Source organism: Pongo pygmaeus, chromosome 16, assembly GCF_028885625.2.
Source record: "Pongo pygmaeus isolate AG05252 chromosome 16, NHGRI_mPonPyg2-v2.0_pri, whole genome shotgun sequence".
Taxonomy (NCBI): Eukaryota; Metazoa; Chordata; class Mammalia; order Primates; family Hominidae; genus Pongo; species Pongo pygmaeus.
Genome location: NC_072389.2, coordinates 89,455,670 through 89,474,836, shown reverse-complemented (window position 1 = coordinate 89,474,836; position 19,167 = coordinate 89,455,670). Strand labels below are relative to the sequence as shown.

At 38.2% G+C, this 19,167-nt stretch overlaps 1 protein-coding gene across 2 annotated transcripts in view; it reads right to left on the bottom strand.

Annotated features, from left to right (window-relative positions):
- Window positions 1-19,167, bottom strand: part of HDGFL3 (HDGF like 3) — a 92,411-nt gene that overhangs the window by 42,068 nt on the left and 31,176 nt on the right. For both annotated transcript variants that reach the window (XM_054451746.2, XM_054451748.2), the window contains exons 2-4: window positions 7,079-7,155; window positions 971-1,109; window positions 487-645 (exon numbers count right to left, since the gene is read on the bottom strand). In XM_054451746.2, coding sequence (XP_054307721.1) covers window positions 487-645; window positions 971-1,109; window positions 7,079-7,155 — 375 coding nt within the window. The remainder of the gene's footprint in view (window positions 1-486; window positions 646-970; window positions 1,110-7,078; window positions 7,156-19,167) is intronic.

Here is a 19,167-nt window from a genome sequence, read left to right as displayed (position 1 = left end):
CCTGACCTGTGATCTGCCCGCCTCGGCCTCTCAAACTGCTGAGATTACAGGCATGAGCCACCACACCCAGCCATGATGCATTTCTTAGAACCCCACAGTTAAGTTACATGTGATGCATTTGCACATATAGTACATAGACATAGTCTTGAATTATATTGTGTCTCCTACATTTCTCAATTCTTTAGAGCTCGTCTGGAGGTTATTGTAGGAGGCAAAGCTACTCATATATCCTTAACTAAAGAACAGTCCTCCTCCAACTAAAAATGTGGTATTTTCAGGGCCAAATCAGCCCTAAAGAGTCAACAGTCAGATTGCTCTAATATCTAAGGTTACCTGACTTCCCTCTGCTGTATTTTGTCCCTGAAGGCAGAGGCTCCATAGAATTTAGTATATTTCTATGTACCCAATAAACACATGGAAAATAATCTAAAAATGTTTAATGGATATGCATATAATATTAATAACAATGAGAAGTTTCTTAGTAACCTTTGAAGTATATGACTTTTTCCGTTTTGAGCCTGCTTTTTCATTCTTTCTTTTGCCTTTTCCATCTTCTTCTACTCTATCGCCTTCTTCCTCACTGCTTGCATCTGCAGTATTTCCACCTTCTCCCTCAGTTTCTGAAGAGCTCTGTTGCTGAATTGCCTAAGAAATAATAAAATATTAGCTGATTACATTTTTGAAAAAATGCAAAGAACAAACACTGAAAAGAACTACTCTGTTTTCATTTGAAAGGGTTCCGCTTACTCGGAAGATTTTCAAAAACAAAAGGCTGTCAAACTGAATTTTCCAATGGACACTTGATTTGAACACTTCTGATTAAGAATTACATTTAATCCAAAATGCTACGGAGTCAAAAAGAATTCTGACTTAAGGTAACTATTAGTAGAAAGGACACATGAGAAAGATTTGAAAAAGCGTTAAAACCAAAGAAATGAGATATACAAGTGACAAGGAAGTAAACCATTACCTGGTATCCAGTAAACTTTACTCCTGGGTTATTTTCTATTTCCCACAATCCTTCGTTAAATCCTTTCCGTTTGTTTGACTTTCCAAACTTGTCTTTGTACTCCTTATATGGAAAAAGGTCTTTGGGACCTAGAAATGCACTGCAGAGACATATTAGAAATAGAATTAACACACTGACCTTCAAAGGTAAGATATTTTAAATATCGGTATCAGTGAAGATGTCAGAGCATACTATAGCAAACAAATCTAAAGTACATATAAACCCTTCAAGTTAGGCACATATTACGAGGTGTTTTAGACACATACTTCAAGGCAGAAAAAATGGATAGCTGAGCATACAAGCCAGCCACCTGGATTGCACTACTTTGATTTTACTTTTAAATTATCAATATCTTCATTTAAAAACCGATTTTTAGTTACATAAGTAGAATTAAATATGTCTACTTTGGCCACTTAAATCATCACCTTAAACTAAGATTTATCTATGTTAATCTTACCATAGGTAAGGGTTTTGTGAAATTCACAGTAAAAATATAAATGCTAGAATAAAAAAAAGATTTTAACTCTCTATATAGTACTTCCCCACTTAACTGTGGTTTTGCCTTCTGTGGTTTTAGTTACCCATGGTCAACTGTGGTCCAATGGAAAATAAACAATTCATAAGTTTTAAATATTACACCCCTCTGAGTAGGCGATAAAATCTCATGCCCACTCCATCCTGCCTGGGACATGAATCATCCCTTTGTCCAGCATATCCATCATATTTGCACTACCTGCCCACAAGTTACTTAATAGCTGTCTCTGTTATCAGATGGAAAAATCATAGTATATATAGGCTTCATACTATCCACGGTTTTAGGCATCCACTGGAGGTCTTGGAATGTATCCCCTACAGATAAAGGGGGCATTACGGTACCACATTAGTATATTTATTCACTCTTATTTCTTTCTTTTTTTTTTGAGATGGAGTTTTGCTCTTGTTGCCCAGGCTCGAGTGCAATGGTATGATCTCGGCTCACTGGAACCTCCATCTCCCGGGTTCAAGGTATTCTCCTGCCTCAGCCTTCCAAGTATGGGATTACAGGCATGCTCCACCACATCTGACTAATTTTGTATTTTTAGTAGAGACGGGGTTTCACCACATTGGTCAGGCTGGTCTCGAACTCCTGACTTCAGGTGATCTGCCCTCCTCGGCCTCCCAAAGTGTTGGGATTACAGCCTGAGCCACCGTGCCCGGCCTATTATTTCTATAAATTAAAAAATCATTTTAGTGTTTAATGAGGCACTAAGTAAGAAAAAAATTAGAAGTGACAAAGCAGATAGACTCTTATCCAATTTAAACCACATCCTAAATTAATCACAACCAAGAAAAAAAAAAGAAGTTAGAACAAATTCCGAGCCTGGCTAATAGATCTGAGCATTCAAATCAGAGTCTTTAGCATTAGGCCACAGTTCTGGCTGACACCCCTAGAGCTTACTTTTCAAACTGAGATTCACATATTCCTTCATTCAACAAACATTGATTGAACATTTGTTAATACAATGTGCCAGGCACTATTCCAGAGGAGCTACAGAAAACAAACAGACAAACATCTCTGTTTTCTTGGAGCACATGTTCTAGTGGCAGGGGTAGGGGTTTGGACAATAAAAAGATAAATAAAATATATAGTATGTGTGCTAAAAAAAAATAAAGCAGAGAAAGATGGGAAGAATAGGAGATGGATTTTATAATTATAGATATACAGATCAAGGAAGGCAAAGAGAATAGCTAAGTAAAGAACAAAGAAAGTGAAGGAACAACTCATGCAGTTACCTGGAGAAGAAAAGAACAAGTTGAAAACAGAGCAAGTACAAGGTCCCTCAGGTAGGAGAGGAAGAGTGCCTCATAAGTTTGAGAAACAGGAGGTCAGTGTGGCTAGAGTGAAATGAGTGAAGGACGACCGGTGTGAGACAGGTTAACAGAGTAGGGGCACAGATTATTTAGGGCCTTGAAGGCCACTATAAAGGCTTTGAGTGAGATGGGAAGCCATTAAAGGTACTGAGAAGAGAAGTGGCAATTTATGTTTTAATAGGATAACTTTGGCTGCTGTACTGAAAACAGACTGAAGACTTAGTTGCTACAGTAGAAGCAGGGAGACTAATTAGAAGGCTTCTGAAGTAATGATGGTGACTTGAACCAGGGTGTAAGCAGTACTGTTGGTAAGAAGTGGTCAGATCCTGAATTCATTCTCAAGAAAGAGCATCAAGATTTGTTGATGGGCTGGATATGGCATATGTGAGAAAGGGTGGAGGAGTTGAGGATATCTCTAAGGTTTTTTTTTTTGAGACTGAGTTTCACTTTGTCGCCAGGCTGGAGTGCAGTGGCACGATCTCGGCTCACTGCAACTTCCGACTCCCTGGTTCAAGCGATTCTTCTGCCTCAGCCTCCCAAGGACCTGGGATTACAGGCACGTGCCACCACACCCAGTTAATTTTTGTATTTTTAGTAGAGACGGGGTTTCACCATGTTGGCCAGGATGGTTTTGATCTCCTGACCTTGTGATCCGCCCACCTCAGCCTCCCAAAGTGCTGGGATTACAGCCATGAGCCACCGCACCTGGCCATCTCCAAGGTTTTAGACTGAGAAATAAGAAGGAGTTGGTATTTACCGAAATGGAAATATTTTTTGGGGGAACAATATTTGGGGGCAAAAAACTCAGTTTTGAATGCTACATTTAAAATCCAGTTTAGACATCCAAGTGGAGATGTCAGGCAGTTGGAGAGAGGACTCTGGAGTAGAGGGGAAAGGTGTAAGCTGGAGATGTAAATTTGGAAATTATCAGTAAAGAGAAGATACTGAAAGCTTTCAGACGACAGGTTAACAGTTTACTACTGATCTCTGTAAACTCCATTTTCTGCCTGGGTCTCAGTGTTGATCCCTTGCATTGTCCAGTTGATCAAAAACTTCAAGCTTATTAAAACTCCTGGTAAGCTTTCTGACCCCAGAGCGGTTTAAGAAGCACCAAACTTTTCCTTATGGTTCACTTTAATTGCTCAGTCAGCATGATTCCACCTCATTGAACCCAGAAATAATTTATTACATTACTGGACATCTTAATAAAAAAAAGTCAAAGTCTTGCTTGATAAACTGAACACAATAAATGGACTTTGTGTATGGCAACTTCACTTTTAGAGGAATTTGTCGTGAATTATTAGACTCTAGCTTTTGACCTTCCCCAGTCTTTGACTCTATGCTTAAGAAATAACTGTGGGCTAAGCTGCCTGGTATTCACATCAGCTACTTGATGCTAATCAGAGCTTGCTTATACTTATTTTTTTGGGCAAGGGAGAAAGGGTCTCTCACTGTAGCTTTGGCTTCCAAGCTCAAGTGATCCTCCCACGTCAGCCTCCTGAGTAGCTAGGACTACAGCCACCATGCCTGGCTAATGTTATTTTTTGTAGAGACAGGATCTCACTATATTGCCGAGGCTACTCTCGAACTCCTGAGCTAAAGTGATCCTCCAGCCTTGGCCTCCCAAAGTGTTGGTATTACAGGCATGAACCACTGCACTTAGCTGCCTATACTGTGATAATGCCACAAGAGTCAGGGCTAATGGTCATTATTTTTTGATGAAAGAGTTAACAATTTTTGCCCTCTTTATTTTTATCTTGTCCCACTTTGGGATGTATGAGATGGACATCTTCCTGCTACAGGAAGCATTCTTTTATGAATAAATGATACATTTTTACTAGCATTCCACAGGAATGACTTTAACTGACAACTGGCCATGTTAGCTACTGCCGGCAAGAGGGAGCCTGAATGAACTATTCTAAAACAAGTTGTAATTTTTTGATAAACAACTCTGTTTTTTTCTGGATTATAGATAATTGTATAAATCAAATCCCCTCTCAATTGGTTAATTGCTGTATGTTTTAAAATTTTTTAAGCGCAGAAAAGAAAATACATTTTTTCAAAGCTAAATACACTGAGGATGATATATTTTTCCATGCTAAGGGTTCCTTGAAAATTGTCTAGACTAAAACTACTGGGTTTATGTTAGAAGCAGAAGAACTTGAGGCTCCAGTCACCTACCTCAGAATTAGAACAGATTCAAAGTCATGTTCTGAGGAAAATTCTGGTCGTGCCTAGGGTACTCCTTTAGCTGAACCAAACGTAGCCTTCTTGTTAAGCTCACCTCACTTTTCACATGCCTCCCCCGCATCATTTAACTAATTTTAATTTAATTGATAGCTATTTTTTAAAAACCTACCATGGGCCAGGCACTGTGTTAAGCACTGTGTAAGTAGAGTAAGAAACACTGACATAATTTCTGCCTTCAGAGAGGGTGAACATTCATACTTGCCAGGGCAAGTATAATCTCAGGTTCAGGGACACCCAATACTTAGCAAAAGTTCACTAGAATCAATGTTATGACAGGTTTTTTGAAGTTAATTCTCCCCCAGGTATTTTTAAATCTGCCTCTGGATGATCAAACCAGATCATCCAGATATATAGCAAAAAATCACATATAGACTACTGTACAACCAGATCACTTGGAGATGGGTTCTAAAAAAATCAAACCAATGGTACAAAAACAAAATGGGGGCAGGAATAAGGAAAATGCAAAAATATGCATCATAAAGCCCTATGCATTTATTATAGGCAAAACTTATTTCTAAGCTTTCTAGCAACCTCTCTTAAGCAGGAAAACATGATCAGTTGCATAGTCCATAATGTCTATTACATAAAAATAATACAAAAGTAAATAAAACTTCCTGAGAGAAGTTACAATTATTTCTCACATGAAAAAAAGTCTGTCTTGAGAGGCTTCTCCTAACTCTCTTTCAAGACAAGAATGAGGAAGATGTTGAGTGGCAGAGACAACAAGCTAAGAAAGTTCATGCTAGGCTCTACTAACATTCAAATGAACATAAGTGATGACGCTGAATTTGAAGACTTTAAAATTTTGTGACAGTTTTTAGCTTTTCTCCACATTTCCAATTTGTTCCATTTGTTTTTTGTTGTAAATAACCATATCCGTTCCCAGTGTGTCAAAGATTGCCAACTATTCCACAGTACTCATGCTCTTCTTTTTTCCTATACTGGATATTCCTTCCAATTTTTAAAGCAGGATACAGAGTTGCCCAGCTAGAGACTGTTTCTCAGCTTCCCTTGTAGCTAGATGTGGCCACATTACCAAGTTCTTGTCACTGGAATGAATGCAAGTGTAAATGATATACAGTAAGTCCACACTTAATGTCGATAGGTTTTTGAAAACTGTGACAACACTGAACAAAAAGAAGTTAGTTGACAGCCTGCTGTCTGATGTTTCCTTTAAAGTCGCAGTTTCCAGGAACCTATCAACTTAAGTGAAGATCTACTGTATGTAACTTCCTGTCATTTCCTTACAAGGAACTACTTGTTCTTCACCTCTTCTCTTTCCTCCTTCCCACTGCCTGCAAGATGCACATGTGCTGCTGAGCCAGTTTTTTTGTTTTAGCAGTTAATGACAGGACAAGAAAACAGAAGCAGCTCGGGTCCCTAGAGCAAAGTTGTCTACCCACCCCAATCTACCTGCCTACCTCTGAATTATTTCAAAAGAAAGAAATAAACTTCTATATTATTTGAGACATTGTATTTTTAGGTTCCTTTATTACATCAGTGTAGTCTGTACACCAACAAATACAGTTAGAAAACCTAAAAAAGGTGGTATATTTCCTTGAGGGCCCAACAAGGTGAAAGAGCCAGAGAGAACATAACTTTGTTCTGTGAAATATGAATGGAAAAAACTTCTCTGGAAGGGAAATATATAAGAGCAATAGAAGAAATTACTGGGAGTGGTATAGAAACCACTCTAGGACTTAGAAGTATCCTAGAGGAGACTTCTAGGTGATGACCAACATTTAAGCAGAAACACAAATGACATTCAAAAGCAAAGATACGCTTTTAGTCATAAAGACTTCTATCATGAAAACTATTTACATTAACAAAAATACATTATTAACTTTGGCAATTTTATATAACTGATTATAATGATTTTAACAAGATGTAAGATGTCAGACATCATCCATAACAATGTAGCATAGCAGAGTCAAGTTAGAGCTGTTGAAACTATTTTTGCTAACTTACGTTTCATGGGTGCCAAAAAAGAAGATAGGATACTTGTTTGCTGGAGGCTTCACAGCTCCCTCTGGGAGTTCATCAATCTATGAAAGATAAATTCAGTTACTGAGTGAATGGTTATCATAAATACAATGTGAGCATTGTTCTGATAATTTACTGCTAATTGCAAAATAAAATCAATCAAAACTCAAATAGTTCTTTAGAACTTTACAAAATGATTCTAAAGTTCCTATTTGGCCCACCACATGGAAGTCAACTCTAGGAATGGATTACAACCATTATAATAATTTATAAGCAGGAGCCAAAACTACTCATTTCCTTTGACTCAAGAGAATTACTCTGGGGAATCTGTCCTAGTGAAAAATTAGAGTAACCAAAAAAAAAAAGAATACAAAAAGATGTACTTCTTTTGAGTAACAGTGAATACATATACATCCCTAGAAACATAAATAATGCATAACAGAATTATAAAAACTTAACTTGATGAACTATTATGCAGTCATTAAAAGACATCATCTCTTTCCTGGACTACTACAAGTCTCTCTTCCCACCCATTTAAAGTAGAATTCCCTTTGAAAATGCACATCTGATTATGTCACTTCCTTACTTCAAATCTTTCTATAGCTTCTCATTGCTTACAGCATTCCTAGCTGTAAATCTGACTCACTTATGGAGCTTTAAAAAAAAAAGATATTTCAGCCCTTCCTTCCTCAGATCTACCAATTCTTATTTATAGCTGAAGTTGAGAATTTCTGATAGGATAAAGTCAAAATTCCTTAAAATACTATATAATTACATATACATTACTCCTTAGAATGTTGCAAGAAAGGTTTTGACCAGTCTAAACTCCTGTCACTTTTCTCTCCTCATGCCATGATTTGGCAGTGTGAAACTGCATGGAGCTGTTTATAAGCATGCTATTTTATTTCATGTAGACTTCTCTGATGGTTGAACTTCTCATCTTTCAGACGTATAATGTTCAATTACAAAAGTGAGTATTTACAAGAAGAAAATAAACCACAAGAAAACTGCCAGAACTTTTCTTCTGAGACGCCATCAGGCAAGTTCCCAGAAATGCTTACATAGAAATGCTTTCTGGTTATACCCCAGCTTCCCCTCTCTACCTCCAACTCCCAGCATTCGCAGGCATCTAGCAAGTGGGGAACCCTGAAATTTAAGTTTCATTAGCTTCATTATAAATCCACCTCTGTATGTCACTCTCTCGAAGCAAGATCTATGTACAAGTCCTGGGTACAACTCTGTCACTTATTGGCTGTGTGAACTTGGGCCAGTCACTCAACTGCAGTTTCTTTATCTCTTCACATATAACTACTGACACTCATCATACAGGGTTGCTGTGAGCAAATGAATGGTAGTTTAGAATCTCTAGCACATACCAGTTGCTTAATAAATGTCAGGTAGTTGTTAACTGTTATTATTAGCTATCAGAGCCCCTAGAGAAAGAGGAGCTCCCCCCATGTGGCTTACAAAACCCTGACTACCTACCTCTTATCAACTGACTTCTCTGACTTTCCCCCATTGTTCCTGTCTGCCCTGTAAAGCCACATGACATGGCTGTGTGCAGACACATTTTAAAAATCACTTCTTTTACTAAAAATGCAAAAAAGTAGCCAGGCGTGGTGGTGGGCACCTGTAGTCCCAGCTACTCAGGAGGCTGAGGCAGGAGAATGGCGTGAACCCAGGAGGCAGAGCTTGCAGTGAGCCGAGATTGTGCCACTGCACTCCAGCCTGGATGACAGAGCAAGAATCCATCTCAAAAAAAAAAAAAAAGAAATAGACTGACCAAGCAGACGGAAGAATTCCAGAGCTTGAAGACTGGTCTTCTGAACTAGTCCAGGCAGACAAAAATAAAGGAAAAAGAATTATAAAAAATGAACAGTCTTTGAGAAATACGGAATTATATAAAATGACCAAAACAAAGAATTACTGACATTCCTAAGAGAGAATAAGAAAAAGGAAACAACCAGGAAAATATATTTGAGGAAATAATTCAAGAAAATTTCCCAAATCTTGGTAAAGAAGTAGACATCCAGATGCAAGAAATCTAGAGAATACTGGTAAAACACTATACAAAATGAACCAAGGCATATAGTCACCAAGGCATATAGTCACTAGACTGTCCAACATCAACTCTAAAGAAAAAAAAATTGAAGGCAGCTAGAGAAAAAGGGCAGATTACGTAAAAAGGGAACCCCAGCAGGCTAACAGCAGATGTCTCAGCAGAAACCTTATAAGCCAGGAGAGACTGGTGGCCTATTTCCAGCATTCTAAAAAGAAAATAAATTCCAAACAAAAATTTCATATCCTGCCAAACTAAATTTCATGAGCAGAAATAAAGGAGAAATAAAATATTTTCCAGACAAGCAAGTGCTAAAGGAATTTGTTACTACTAGACCAGCCTTAGAACAGATCCTTAAGGAAGTTCTAAATATGGAAACAAAAGAATAATATCTGTTACCAAAAAAACACACTTGGGTACATAGCCTGCAGACCCTATAAAGTAACCACACAATAGAAAGTACAAAACAACTGTATTAGTCTGTTCCTACATTGCTATAAAGAAGAACCCGAGACAGTGTAATTTATAAAGAAGAGAGGTTTAACTGGCTCATGGTTCTGCAGGCTGTACAGCAAGCATGGCTTCAGGGGACCTCAGGAAACTTACAATGCCTCAGGAAACTTACAATCATGGTGGAAGATGAAGAGGAACGAGGCACATCTTACATGTCCAGAGCAGGAGGAAGAGAGAAAAGGGGGAAGGTGCTACACACTTTTAAAGAAGATCTCATGAAACCTCACTCACTATCACAAGAACAGCAAAGAGGAAATCTAACCCCATGATCCAATCACCTCCCACCACGCTCCTCCTCCAACACTGGGATTATAATTTGACATGAGATATGCACAGGGACACAAATCAAACCATATCAGCAACCAGCAACTTCATGACAGAATCAAAACCTTGCATATCAATAGTACATTGAATGTAAATGGTCTAAATGCCCCACTTAAAAGGCATAGAGTGGCAAGTTGGATAAGAAAACAAGACTTATCTGTCACCTGTCTTCCAGAGACCCATCTTAGATGTAATGACATCCGTAAGCTCGAACTAAAGGTTTGGAAAAAGATCTACCATGTGAATGGAAAATATAAAAGAGCAGGAGTTGCTGTACTTAGATAAAACAGACTTTACATCAACAACAGTAAAAAAAAGGACAAAGAAGGCTGAGCGCGGTGGCTCACCCCTGTAATCTCAACACTTTGGGAAGCCGAGGCAGGGGGATCACCCGAGGTCAGGAGATCGAGGCCAGCCTGGCCAACATGGTGAAACCCTGTCTCTACTAAAAAGACAAAAAAGTTAGCTGGGCATGGTGGCGGATGCCTGTAATCCCAGCTACCTGGAAGGCTGAGGCAGGAGAATTGCTTGAGCCCAGGAGGCGGAGGTTGCAGTGGGCCAAGACTGCACCACTACACCTCCAGGCCTGGGTGGCAAAGTGAGACTCCATCTCAAGAAAAAAAAAAAAAAAAAAAAGTACAAAGAAGAGCAGTACATCATGAAGAATTCAATTCAACAAGAAGGTTTAACCATTCGAAATATGTACACGCCCAACATTGGAGCACCCAGATTCATAAAATAAGTACTTCCAGACCAATGAAAAGACAGCCACACAATAATAGTGGGAAACTTCAACACCCCACTGACAGCATGACAGCATTAGACAGATCATCAAGGTAGAAAACTAACAAAGAAATTCTGGATTTAAACTCAACACTTGGACCTAATAGACAACCACAGAATATTCATCCTTCTCATCTGTACACAGAACATACTCCAAGATAGACCACATGCTTGGCCATAAAGCAAGTCTCAATAAACTAAAAAATAAAAGATAAAAAATCATACCAACCACACTCTCAGGCCACAGTGGAATAAAAACAGAAATCAATACCAAGAAGATCTCTCAAAACCACAAATTACATGGAAATTAAACAACTTGCTCCTGAATGACTTTTAGGTAAACAATGAAATCAAGGCAGAAATAAAATAATTCTTTGAAATAAATAAAAACAGAGATGTAACATACCAAAATCTCAGGGATGCAGCAAAAGCAGTGTTAAGAGGAAAGTTCACAGTGCTAAACACCAACCTCAAAATACTAGAAAGATCTCAAAATAATGATCTAACACCTTCCCCGGAGGAACTAGAAAAACAAGAACAAACTAACCCCAAAGCTAAAAGAAGAAAAGAAATAACAAAATCAGAGTGGAATTGAACGAAATTGGACCCAAAAATCCATGCAAGGATCAATGAAACCAAAAGATGGTTCTTTGAAAGGATAAAGATCCACAGATCGTTAATAAAATTAACAAAGAAAAGAGAAGATCCAAATAAGCACAATCGGAAGTGACTAAGGTGACATTATAACCAATTCCATAGAAATGCAAAAGATCCTCAGGCTATTATGAACAGCTCTATGCACACAAACAAGAAAATCTAGAAGAAACAGGTACATTCCTGGAAAGATTCAATCAGGAAGAAATTGAAACACTGAACAGACCAATATTGAATCCTTAAGTTGAATCAGTAATAAAAAACCTACCCCAAAAAAGTCTCAGACTAGATGGATTCACAGCCAAATTCCACCAGATGTACAAAGAAGAACTGTACCAATTCTATTGAAACTATCACAGAAATTGAGGAGGGATGCCTCCTCCACTCATTGTACAAGCCAGCATCATCCTAATACCAAAACCTGGCAAAGACACAACAAAAGGAAAAAACTACAGGCCAATATCCCTGATGAAAGCAGATGCAAAAATCCTCAACAAAATACTAGCAAACTGAATTCAACAGCACATCAAAAAGTTAATTCACCACGATCAAGCAGGTTTCATTTCTGGGATGCAAGGTTGGCTCAACATAAAAATCAATAAATGTGATTCACCACATAAACAGAATTAAAAACAAAAGTCACATGATCAACTCAAAAGACTCAGAAAGAGCTTTTGATAAAATCCCTTCATGATCAAAACCCTCAAGAAACTAGGTATTGAAGGAACATACCTCAAAATAAGACCAATATATGATAAACCCACAGCCAATATCATAACAAACAGGCAAAAACTGGAAGCATGCCCCTCGAGAATTGAAACAAGACAAGGATATCTACCTTCACCACTCCTATTCAACATAGTACTGGAATGCCAGCCAGAACAATCAGGCAAGAGAAAGAATTTCAAGAAATAAGGCAAATAAGAAAAGAAGTCAAAATTATCTCTCTTCGCTGATGATAGAGTCTGTATCTTAAAAACCCTAGGCCAGGCACGGTGGCTTATGCCTGTACTCCCAGCACTTTGGGAGGCCAAGGCGGGCGGGTAACTTGAGGTCGGGAGTTCGAGACCAGTCTGGCCAACATGCTGAAACTCCATCTCTACTAAAAATACCAAAATTAGCTGGGAGTGGTGGCACGTGCCTGTAATTCCAGCTACTTGGGAGGCTGAGACACGAGAATCACTTGAACCCAGGAGGCAAGGTTGCAGTGAACAGAGATCGCACCACTGTACTCCAGCCTGGGCGACAGAGCAAGAGTCCATCTCAAAACAAACAAACAAAAATTCCTAAAGACTTTGTCAAAAGGCTCCTGGTAACTGACAAATGACTTCAGTAAAGTTTCTGGATACAAAATAATGTACAAAAATCAGTAGCACTTCTATATACCAATAACATCCAAGCTGAGAGCCAAATCAAGAATGCAATCCTGTTTACAATAGCTGCACAAAAAATAAAACACCTAGGAATACATCTAACCAAGGAGGTGAAAGATCTCTACAAGGAGAACTACAAACACTGCTAAAAGAAATCACCAATGACACAAACAAATGGGAAAACATTCCATGTTCCTGTACTGGAATAATCAATATTGTTCAAATGGCCAGACTACCCAAAGCACTAAAGATTCAGTGCTGTTCCTATCAAACTACCAAGATCATTTTTTCACAGAACTAGAAAAAACTACTCTAAAATTCATATGGAACCAAAAAAGAACCTGAATAGCCAAAGCAATCCTAAGCAAAAAGAACAAAGCCGCAGGCATCACATTACCTGACTTCAAACCATACTGTAAGGCCACATTAACCAAAACAGCATGGTACTGGTACAAAAACAGACACATGACCAATAGAATAGAAAAGAGAACCCAGAAATAAAGCCATATACCTACAGCCATCTGATCTTTGACAAAGTGGACAAAAATAAGCAATGGAGAAAGAACTCCCTATTCGATACATGGTGCTGGGATAGCTGGCTAGCCAAATGCAGAAGAATGAAACTGGACCTGTAACTTTCACCACATAAGAAAACCTAACTCAAGATGAACTAAAGTTCTAAATGTAAGACCTCAAACTACAAGAATCCTAGAAAGAAACCTAAGAAACACCATTTTGGACACAGGCCTTGGGAAAGAATTTATGACTAAGTCCTTAAAAGCAATTGCAGCACAAACAAAAACTGACCAGTGGACCTAATAAACTAAAGAGCTTCTGCACAGCAAAAGAAACTATCAACAGAGCAAACTGACAACCTACAGAATGGGAGAATATATCTGCAAACTATGCATCCAACAAAGGTGTAATATCCAGAATCTATAAGGAATTTAAACAATTCAACAAGCAAAAAAACCCACAAATAATCTCATTAAAAAATGGGCAAAATATATGAAGAAACACTTCTCAAAAGAAGACATACAAGCCAAGAAACACGAAAAAACTTGTCATTAATCATCAGAGAAATGCAAATCAAAACCACAATGAGATACTACCTCACATCAGTCATAATGGCTACTATTTTCTTTTTATTATACTTTAAGTTCTAGGGTACATGTGCACAACGTGCAGGTTTGTTACATATGTATACATGTGCCATGTTGGTGTGCTGCGCCCATTAACTTGTGATTTACATTAGGTCTATCTCCTAATGCTATCCCTCCCCCCCTCCCCCCACCCCATAATGGCTACTATTAAAAAATTAAAAAACAATGGATGTTTCGTGAGGTTGTGGAGAAAACAATGTTTACACACTGTTAGTGGGACTGTAAATTAGTTCAGCCACTGTGGAAAGCAGTTTGGAGATTTCTCAAAGAAGTTATGAATAGAACTACCATTTGACCCAGCAATCCCATTACTGTGTATATATCCAAAAGAAAACAAATTGTTCTACCAAAAAGACACCTGCTCCCTCATGTTCACTGTAGCACTATTCATAATAGCAAAGATGTGGAATCAACCTAGGTGCCCATCAGTGGTGGAATAAATAAAATGTGGTACATATACACCAAGGAATACTACACAGTCATACAAAAGAACAAAATCATGTCCTCTGCAGCAACATGGATGCAGCTGGAGGCCACTATCTTAAGCAAATTAATGCAGGAATGAAAAACAAAATACTGCATGTTCTTACTTGTAAGTGGGAGCTAAGTAATGAGTATGCATGAACGTAAAGATGAGAACAGTAGACACTGTGGACTCCAAAAGGGGATGGGAGGGAGGGGGACAAGGGATGAAAACCTAACCGTTGGATACCTGGGTAATGGGATCATTCATACCTAATACCTCAGCATCACACAATACACTCAAATAACAAACCTGCACATGTTTTCCTGAATCTAAAATAAAAGTTGAAAATAAAATTAAAAGAAAAAAAGAACACTGTATGAACATGGTGGTTTCCTCTTTTTATCTCCCCTTTTCTGCTCATCCATGGCAATTTAAATTTATCACCAAAATACTAAAGTAATTCTCTCAAAGGCCACCAGTAACATTTCCCTTCCCAGTCTACATCCTCTTGCCTTCTCTATGGCTCTGCTATGGCTTGAAGGGCTCCCCTCCAAAATTCAGGTGCTGTTAATGTAATAGTATTAAGAGGTGGGACTTTTCAGAGGTGATTAGGCCTTGAGGGCTTCTCTGTCATGAATGAATTTCGGTGCTTATAAATAAAGGGGCTGGACAGAGACAGAAAGTTGGTTCTCTCTTGCTCTTCTGTCTTTGGCCATGTAACGATACACCAAGAATGTCCTCACAAGATGCCAGTGCCTTCCTCTTGGACTTAGCCTCCAGCACTGTGAAGAAATAAATTTCACAATTCATCCTTGAACAACAGGGATTTGGGCACTCACCTCCTGCACAATTGAAAATCCATATATAACTTTTGACTCCCCCAAAACTTAATTACTAATAGCCTACAAAGCCTTACCAATAACAAACAGTAGATTAACAAATATTTTATATATGTATTATATATTATTACAGTAAAGTAAGCTAGAGAATAAATGTTACTAAGAAAATCAGGCCAGGTGTGGTGGCTCACGCCTGTAATCCCAGCACTTTGGGAGGCCAAGGTGGGTGGATCACCTGAGGTCAGGAGTTCAACACCAGCCTGGCCAACATGGTGAAACTCCATCTCTACTAAAAATACAAAAACTCATGCCTGTAATCCAAGCTACTCAGAAGGCTGAGGCAGGAGAATCGCTTGAATCCAGGAGGCGGAGGCTGCAGTGAGCTGAGATCGTGCCACTGCACTCCAGCCTGGGTGACAGAACAATAGACTCCAGCTCAAAAAAAAAAAAAAAGGAAAAGAAACTGTATTTACTATTCATCAAGCGGGAGTAGATCATCATAAAGGTATTCATCTTTGTAGTCTTCACAATGAGTAGACTGAGGAGGAGGAGTAAAAGAAGGGGTTGTCTTGCTGTCTCAGGATTGGCAGAGGTGTAAGAAAATTCACGTAGAAGTGGACCCACAAACTTCAATCCTGTGTTGTTCAAGAGTCAACTGTATTGTTTCATGTATTTCGTCGTAGCAAAACAAAACAGCCTAAAACAAACCCTTATCATTCTTGACAACCTTCTTTTCTCTTGGTTTCCACAGTACTACAGATGGTTTCTGACTTACAATAGTTTGACTTAAAATTTTTCAACTTTATAATGTTGCTAAATTCATACACATTTAGTAGAAACCATACTTCAAATACCCTTACAACCATTCTATTTCTTGCTTTCAGCACAGTATTCAATAAATACGTGAGATACTCAACACTGTTATAAAACAGGCTTTGTGTTAGACGACTTTGCCCAGCTATAGGCTAATGTAAGTGTTCTCAGCACATTTAAGGCAGGCTAGGCTAAGCTATGAAGTTTGGTAGCTTAAGTGTATTAAAAGCATTTTTGACTTAAAATATTTTCAACTTAAGACGGGTTTATCAGGACATAATCCCTTGTAAGTTGAGGAACATCTGTACTCTTGTCTGGTTCTCTTATTTTCTAGCTACTTTTAACAATATGTTTCTCTGGTTTTTCTCTTTCTAATCTAGCGATTTTGGATGTTTCTCTAGATTTCATTTCCAGGATCTCATCTACTCTGAAATTATGTTCTCTTTCCAAGCAACCCCATTCACTTAGATGATTTTAACTTTTGCCATTATTTTTATGGACTCCCAAATCTCTACCTCTAGCCTCAAATTTTCCTTTGAACTCTAAGGATGAAATTACAAACATCTACAAACCATCTCCTTTACAGGTCCCATAAGTAATTTAAACCCAAGAAAAGACTACAAATAGGAAAGAAGGCACACTTACAGTTTAAAGAATAAGAAAAAGGCTCTGGTATCCATTCTTTTGAAGAAGTCTGCAGGCCTTCTTAACTAACATATGGCAACAGCCTGAGGATTATTGTACCATCCCAAATTCATCTTTGAACTGAATGAACCATCTGTTACAGAACAAAGGTGCTCTGGTGTACTAAGAAAAGATGGACTTTCAGTCTAGAAACTTGTTATTAAAGTAAGCCTACTTTTGATTTAAATTGTGATACTGAAGGTATCAATCTCTTGGGGCCTTGAGTTTCAAATGTGTAAAATAAGATGGTTGGATTAGGTAACCTCTAGATTTCCTTCAAGTCCTGAAATTCCATGGTTTGTCTATAATTGAATTAATTTCCTCTGAATCTGTTTTTCTTCCTACTTTAATTATTGTCATTGATCTTCTGAGTATTTTCTCGAGCCCCACATTCAGCCGTTCCCTGAATCCTGTCAATTTAACCCCTGAAATGTCTCTCAAAGTGAGCACCATTCCCATTACTAAATTTAGTTCTCTAAATCAAGTTCTTATCTTTTGGCAAGGCTATTGTAAGTTTTTCAAAATGTCTCCTTGTTCCCAGGATTTCCCATTACCTACTATAAAACTTCTGTAAAAACCTTGTATATGTTACATTGAGTACCACCCTAAAAAAAAAAAACCTCAAAATGAATCTGAATATATAATATGAATTGTAGTAAAAAACACATGACATAAAATGTATCAACTTAACCATTTTTAAATGTATAGTTTAGTAGTATTAAGTATATTCACATTACTGTGAAACAGATCTCCAGAAAATGATTATGCTTTAAATGGCCAAAAATAAAACTTAAATGTAAATGTATATGGTTATGTGATAGGCACTGAATTACTAGTTGATAAAACATTATCACATAATGTACTTATTTTACTCTTGTGAGAAACAAAGTGAAAGGTTTAAAATAATCTTTTGAAACTTCTTTTAAACAAAAACCACCTTTGGTTAAGCTCCTCCTCTGCTATGATGTTATATAACTACTAATATCTACTGCAGAGGTTGCAGACTGGTGGCCCTCAAGCCATTTATGGCCTGAAGATATGTTCTGTTTGGCTCATACAGTGTTTTTAAATATTTGAATTAGTTACAAACACCTACAAACTAGAAGATTCAGATTAAAACCCAGCTTAATGACTTCCGTGAAAAAAATATGAAAATGAAAAAATCTAGCAACACTAAGCTTGCATTCCCACATGGTAACAATCAGCTGAAGATGGTCAACCACAGTTGCCCACTTTAGACAAAGAATGTGCTCTTAAGTTTGTCACACTCTCTACCACTCTCTAACACTGTCAATGTCTTCTTTCCTTATTTAAATGGCTTGCTTAGCCCCTTTGAGTATTTGAGTTTGTACCCCCTGGAACAAATATTGTAAAAAACAGAAGCCAGCCTTAACATTACGCTGGTTCCCTCATGAATTTAATGTTTTGACATGCACTCACTTTATATTTTTATGAGTCTTGTTTTTAACTTTTTTTGAAAATTATACTTTGACAACTTTGGAAATACACCAAGATGTTCAAGTATCTATACCTTCCTAAGCCATTTAAAGTGTACACCTCCCAGGCACAGTTTTTCTTAGCTTCTAGAGTGATTATCAAGTGGCAACAGAACTTTACTTTTATTGACTGTTTCTCTATTATTTTGGTTTTCCTGACTTTGTATTTTTACTTTTGTTCTGATGCAACAAAACATTCATGGCTGGCCGGGCGCGGTGGCTCATGCCTGTAATCCCAGCACTTTGGAAGGCCGAGGCGGGTGGATCACGAGGTTAGGAGATCGAGACCATCCTGGCTAACATGGTGAAACCCCGTCTCTACTAAAAAATACAAAAAATTAGCCGGGTGTGGTGGCGGGCACCTGTAGTTTCAGCTACTCGGGAGGCTGAGGCAGGAGAATGGAGTGAACCCGGGAGGCAGAGCTTTCAGTGAGCCGAGATCGCGCCACTGCACTCCAGTCTGGGTGACGGAGTGAGACTTAGTCTCAAAAAACAAAACAAAACAAAAAAACACACATTAAAACATTTGTGGCTGAACACACAACACCCAACACTGGACAGATGAGACAGATTCTTAGCCATGTTTGGTTCTGATTCTGCTTCTGCACAGACAGTAAGTTTATTCCCTATAATGGTATGATAGGGACCTAATCTCTGTTGGATGCAGCATGGCAAAGAATCTGATACACTAGTCTTTTGGCTTGTAGAGGAATATGTTTTGCTTCAACTGGGAAGAAGAAAAGCCCTTTGAGATCTAGATTGCTATGTGTGTCCTGTGTTTTCTTTCACTTGTATATGAAGTTGCACACCTGAAGGTAAGCCTCAATGTGTGACTGTACTTGAGAAAGCCTTTACCCCTTTTTGAGTTTGAAACATTGTCCTACCTCTGGAAAGGGTATTAACAAAT